Source organism: Dermacentor variabilis, chromosome 3 (assembly GCF_050947875.1).
Source record: "Dermacentor variabilis isolate Ectoservices chromosome 3, ASM5094787v1, whole genome shotgun sequence".
Lineage (NCBI taxonomy): Eukaryota > Metazoa > Arthropoda > Arachnida > Ixodida > Ixodidae > Dermacentor > Dermacentor variabilis.
Window position 1 is genome coordinate 132,085,208 of NC_134570.1, and position 6,000 is coordinate 132,091,207.

At 51.8% G+C, this 6,000-nt stretch overlaps 1 protein-coding gene across 1 annotated transcript; it reads right to left on the reverse strand.

Moving 5' to 3' along the window:
• Window positions 1-487: 487 nt before the first annotated feature.
• On the reverse strand, window positions 488-5,287 carry LOC142574190 (uncharacterized). The gene is made up of 2 exons (XM_075683338.1): window positions 4,816-5,287; window positions 488-1,469 (listed from the first exon to the last, which is right to left on the reverse strand). Exons 1-2 carry the CDS (start codon window positions 5,213-5,215, stop codon window positions 529-531), a joined length of 1,341 nt encoding a protein of 446 aa, XP_075539453.1. The 5' UTR covers window positions 5,216-5,287; the 3' UTR covers window positions 488-528.
• Window positions 5,288-6,000: the final 713 nt, after the last annotated feature.

Sequence of the window (6,000 nt, forward strand, 5' to 3'; positions counted from 1 at the left end):
GAGCCACTTGTCGCTATGCCATACGAGGCGTATCAGGTAGTAATAAAATTATGTGTATGCCCGATTGCTACGCTCGGCTTTCTATTTTAAGGCTTGGTTTTCTATAATAAACAAAACTCTGCGTACAGTTAGGCGTTACGTCGCCATGAAGTTAAGCAGCATCACCATTGGCTTGATTTCTGCGAACAATGCCGGCTCCCCCCACCCCTTATGTACTAGAAAAATTCTCACCTCGACACTGGAACTTCTTTTGAACTCTTCAGTTGAAGATTCCGGGTGCGCAATAAAACATGGGGGCATGAGTGCCCTTTACTTCAGGGACAAGCCGTCGGCAAAAGAAAAGAAAAATAATTACAGGTATGTAAACAAAAAAAACAAATAAAGCAAGAAAGCCGATTGCTTTAGTGAAGTTTCGTTCATTTTTTGCGATTACTGGGGCGGGCCAATGATGTCACTGCCTAAAAAAAAAAAATCTTACACCCGCGAACACGGTATCTGAAGCCGTATGAGCACCTTCCTGCAGATATGTCAGGCACCGAAGCGCTCGATGTACAGCCGCCAGGCCAGGGACTGGCGCATGAAGTCACCGTAAGCGCGCACGCGGTCGTCGTAGGAGAGCGTCGCCTCCGGCGATATCTCGCAGTCTTCCACGTAGCTGTGCACGCTGACGAGCCGCGGGTCCACGACGCGCGCGCTCGCAGGCTTCAGCAGGCTGAAACCTCCGCGCGCGCCCAGCTGCACCACGTCCGCGACCTTGACGAGCGCGCGCGACGTCATGCCAGGCGGATCGGCGTGCGAGCTCCTCAAAACCTTCAACTGGCTGGTCATGGTCGACTCGTTCCCTAGGGACACAGGGCGGGGACCAACGAAGGAGTACCTCAGGAAGGTCATGGCTCCGACGCCTCGGTTGCGCTGGATGAACCCTTTCAAAGTGGCGTCTCGCCGAGGAACAACGAAGTCCCGGGGGGTCACCGCGAGTGCGTACTCGATAGAAGACGGCACGAGATCGTAGACGCAGCTCGTCACGGCTTCGTCGTCTTGCTGCTCCGCGTCCAGATGTACGCGCAGCCTGTCCTTGGCGTTCGTGGTCTCCCTGTACTCTCGCTGCAGCGCGGTAAGGTAGTCAAGGCCCGCGCCGGGACTTTTAATGTAAAAAACGTAGCGAGTGACGCCAACCGCGTCGTAAAAGGCGAGGAACTCGGCCAGCATCCTGGGATTCGGGCCCGCGACGTCCTCGTCTCCGACTGTGACGCACAGCGCGATGGTGCCGAATCGCTTGGCGACTCGTTCCACTTGGCGAGGCACGATCCAGCCGCTGCCATCTGTGCCCATGTATACTAGAGACACCAGGTGGGGCAACGAACCATTTCTGGGAGTGGGGCAGGTGACAAGCAGGGGTTCGAAACCGCCGCGGTGTCCGACGGGAGACCACGACGCGCGCACCGGATCGTCCGTTTCTGGCGGGTCTCCTGCAATCGACGAGGTAGTGTCCGGAAAAAGGGATTATGAAAGCATGCCGTCCGCTCCGTTAGACCTAAACACCTATCTGCCGAACTATAAGCGCAGATGGAAATGTGAATATTGGCACATGATGTAAACGACAGACGGAAATAATTATTCAGCTATATTGTACTGCACAACAGATTCCAACTTCATTAGCAGCCGTGAGGAAACTCCTGTCCCACGTGGGTGCACAAAAGCAATTAGAATTGCCACTGCGAGGCTTGCTCCAGGGTCGGTGGTCCCGCCGAGGCAGGCGAAGTGCCTATAACTATTCTAACACGATCTAAGTGATCCTGTTCAACCATATCGAGGCGGCTGTATGCACGACTCGCGTCTCTCGTGCTTTCTGTATCGCACATCGCACCTTTACCGGTAGTAAAGTCGAAATCACAGTCGAAGGCACAACAGTTGAAACCACTGCGTTATAGCTAACAGGTTCTCAACGTAAAAAAAAAATAATGTTTGAGAGGCCTATTGAACCTCACCTCATCATCCCCTCCGGTTCGAATAAACTGCAGCGTTGCTAGTGTCCGTAGTAGCACACACGCAAACCTAGTCAGTGACAGGTCAGTAATGCAGAACAGGCTCCTGCCACAAAGGCATGTTATTACGCCATACTCTCCGTACACTTAGTGCTCACGCAAAATAGTTTTTTTACACGTGACCCATGAACGAAAAGGAGGAGGCGTCCCAATATCTCAGCAGCGACGAACATGCCGCTGTTCCCGCACAAACCGCCAAGATGGACAAGTGTGCGAAAGAGGACGGCGGCTCGCAGCATAAATACCCGCATAGAACTCACACATAGGGTCTCTCACCAGGCCATATCGCAAATTTTGATTATACATTGGGAGTCTTAATGGGCCGTCTATAGCGGCGTTCTGCTGCAACAATTTTAGAAACTGTTCATTATTGGAAGAGGCAGGAGAAATTGAAATTTCGCGTCACCCTGCTACCAGGTGGCGAGCTTCACTTCCCGCATAGTGCAATTGGCCTATATGAGCGTTCGCAAGCGGAATTCCGTCCCTGCCTTCTACCACAGCGAGGTTAACGCAATCTTGGGGACTATCCGGACTTTCATGCTCGCTTACCGCACGTGTCGGGGGTTCTAGTGTTAAGCGCATGTAAAAAGACTACGCGGCCACCCTGCTCCCGGCTGTCGAACTCATCATTAACACCAAACAATAAACAATGCGTTAGAGCTTGTGCGACATCCTTTCGACAAAGTTCATGCAGCAGAAATAGTGCACGCTCTGCCATCACATACATTCCGCGCGCCTATTTCATGCGGTAAGTATAGTATTGCGAGCCTCGCGAACTGTTAAAATGCAATCGTTCGACACGTGCTAGTAACGCCGAGATTAGTAAAGCTTTCTTAGATGAAAATCGCTGTGTGTGTTATTTTCGCCCGCCAAACGCTGGTCCGAAAATCGATGCATACCTCAATGGTTGTTTAAACGACGAGTACGATTAAAACTACTTCTATGATTAGCAAACGCCATCTGCGTCACGAACCCCTTCAGTAAGCACGCGTGCTCGATAGGTAAACTTGCCATTTTATTGCCGGGTCACAGACCGAGTCTTTTCTTCTCTCAGTATCACGTCAGAAAAAAAATAAGTCCGACATAAACCATCTCAGGATGACTGTCAGCGTTAATGCGATTAGCTTTTAAGCTATGTGGCAAAACACCGCAGTTGCCGCTTTCGAAATGCAACATGTCGTGAGCTCCTCCATCACGCTTTCCTCTGGACAAGCTGCGCCATTTAGCGCCACAGCCGCGAAGTCCACGCGGGGTGCGTCTCGAGTATATTCAAACAAAGTTGTCAGATTACAAACGACATGGTTTCGATTCCGCTACACACTGGAGAAATATCAAATAATTGTTTTGTCTCTGAAGAGCGGCGCAAACCCAGTGGAACATACCCAGTGATCTAAGTTAGCGTCAAAGAGGTCCACTGAAGAGCGTCACACACCCAGTAATTAAAGTTGGCGTGAAGGAAGTTCACTGAACCGCGGCACATATCCAGGAACCCAAGTTGGCATCAAGGATGTTCACTGGTCAGTCGCACATACCCAAACCCACCTAGTAACTAAAGTTGGCGAGAAGGAGGTTGCGGGCTGCGATGCTGCGGGAACAGGGCTTGAGACCAACCCTCGGACGAACTTGGGTCGCTAAGCATGTTGCAATGTGTACAAAGATGTCGCTCTTCAACGAACTTCTTTCACGCGGAGACGGCTCACTAAAGATGCGCGACTAGGTAGGCACCACTGTTCGAAGAAACTCTCCAACGCCGACTTGAAGTACTGCGTATATATATGCCGTTCAGTCTGGGCCGCTTTTGAATGAACGTTTCTGGCGCCAACTTGGGCAACTAGGTATGTGCGATTTGGAATGTGCCGCTATACAATGACGAAGAAAATCCCTTGAATTTCTCCGATGCCGAACAGACTCGAACCCACGTCACAAGGGTTCCACATGGACAGCAACACGACGCTTTAGCAGGCCGCGCCACAAACGCACCGGGTATGTGCTGCTTTTCGATCAACGCCTTTCACACCAACACTTCAGTGAGGTGCACCATGAATGCACTGGGTATGTATCGCTCTTCAATTAACGTTTCGCCAACTTGGGTCCCTGAGTATTTGGCACGGAGTGTTCAGTTAAGCTATAGAGCAATTCTCAGCTTTCGCACAATTCTCGTCTCGAAGGCCGCTCGCAGACTTCTCAGCAGTGCCACTAAACGCCGCATGTCCAGAACGAAGCGCGAGAGAGAAGCCCGTTTGACTCATGACTCGCTTCTCAGAGTTCGCACGCAGCGGCCCGCCGTGCATTTCGGAGGCCACGCACAGGCTTCGCTGCGGCGTTGCTAGATGGCGCCCAGTGTTCTTGAGCGACCGCTGCCAATACGCGCCTTATACAAAACTCGTTTCGACGGTGGCAATACGTTGTGTCGCTATAATGATTCAATGCCAACGCATTACCGTGGACAGTCATCGCGAGATGGATTATGCCGTACTTATTTTTAGCAATCTGCACCAATCATAGTGCTGCCGTCGCGGCCGAGAATCGAACCCTCAACATAGCCCTTTTGCAAAACAGCGCCATAGCCACTGAGCTTGAATGAAAAATCGTTCAGATTACGCTCCCTCTTCACTTCATCTTTATTTGAGTGCAACACTCACTCCAACATGCAAAACCGACGAGCCCTCGTTCAAGGTTAATTTCAACCAGGGCGTCATAGGCTGGCCGAAAGCGTGTCAGGGAACCAATATTTTACCTATATAGCGAGCCCACGCCTGTCTTCGCTTACCGATGGGCCTGAAAGTGAAGCGGCACTCGAAGGGCGGGAAGTGGCGCCTCTTTTCCTCCCCGTTGGCCACCACCAAGAAACGAACGACGGGCGGCGTCACACGGAGGTCGGTGTAGGCGCCCAGCACGTACGCCATGTACTCGTTCCGCACCGCCGTGTGCTCTTGCAAGAACTCTCGCTTCAAAGTGCCGCCCATCTCTGACAGCCAGTACGGTGGCGGCCCTCCCTGGGGTGGCTGCAACTCGCCGGGTGCCACGGCGACTCCGCTGGACCAAATGGCGGCCGAGGCGAACAGCAGCAAGACTCCCAGGATCGCCGGATGCAGGATGAAGTACATCTCGGTCTCCCAGGGTTGGACATGGCTGCTGTCGTAGCTGCTGTACGCTCGCAAAGGAATCATTACCGCCAATACTGGTCAGTTAGTTGTAATGGTCGCCCACCACCGACAGCCACGATGATAGCGCTTCTTCATCTTCTTCGTTGGTCATGGTTTTCGCTGATCATTAGAGACGATCGAACACTACTTACTGGAATGCCGGCGTTTCTCCTCCCTGAGAAAAATGACATTAGAAATTACAGTGCGACAGCTTGGCCTGCCACTGAACACTCCGGTACTGCTGTCTTTCGGAGCGTCTGTGCTTGGGCACTCGCACAAGAATGTGTGCATCGCCTGAGAATAATTCACTATTGAATCAAACCGATTTCATTGTTGACCGTATTATTCTTTTCATTCCTCCTTTATTGCCTCATTTATATTACATATCTTTTTCTCTTGACTGAATGACAATCTACTGAACCGTTTTGAATTTTCCTCGCTTCAATTCAGGCAACAAAATTATAGATTTTTAAATTCACTACCCAAGCATAAGCAGAGTCTGCCCGACTCTTGGCCAATCCCCGTGATTGGGTGTGCGCCAAACTCACTAAATCATAATCATCACCAGGACCACTGAGGAACTCTCAATGGGCTTCTTCGATTTTCCACTTCTGGCTAGCCGCGGGCTGCCAGAGCCAGCCAGAGCGTCTTCGTTTTTCTCGGGTTGCTCCGCCCACCGCGCTACGCACTTCCGCCGGGCGTTCGTTTTGCTCGCGCTGGACGGTTCTGGCTACCCGCGGGCTGCCAGAACCTGCCAGGACGATTTTGGTCTGGCTGCTCTCTGGAAGTTCTCTGGCTAGCAGACGACT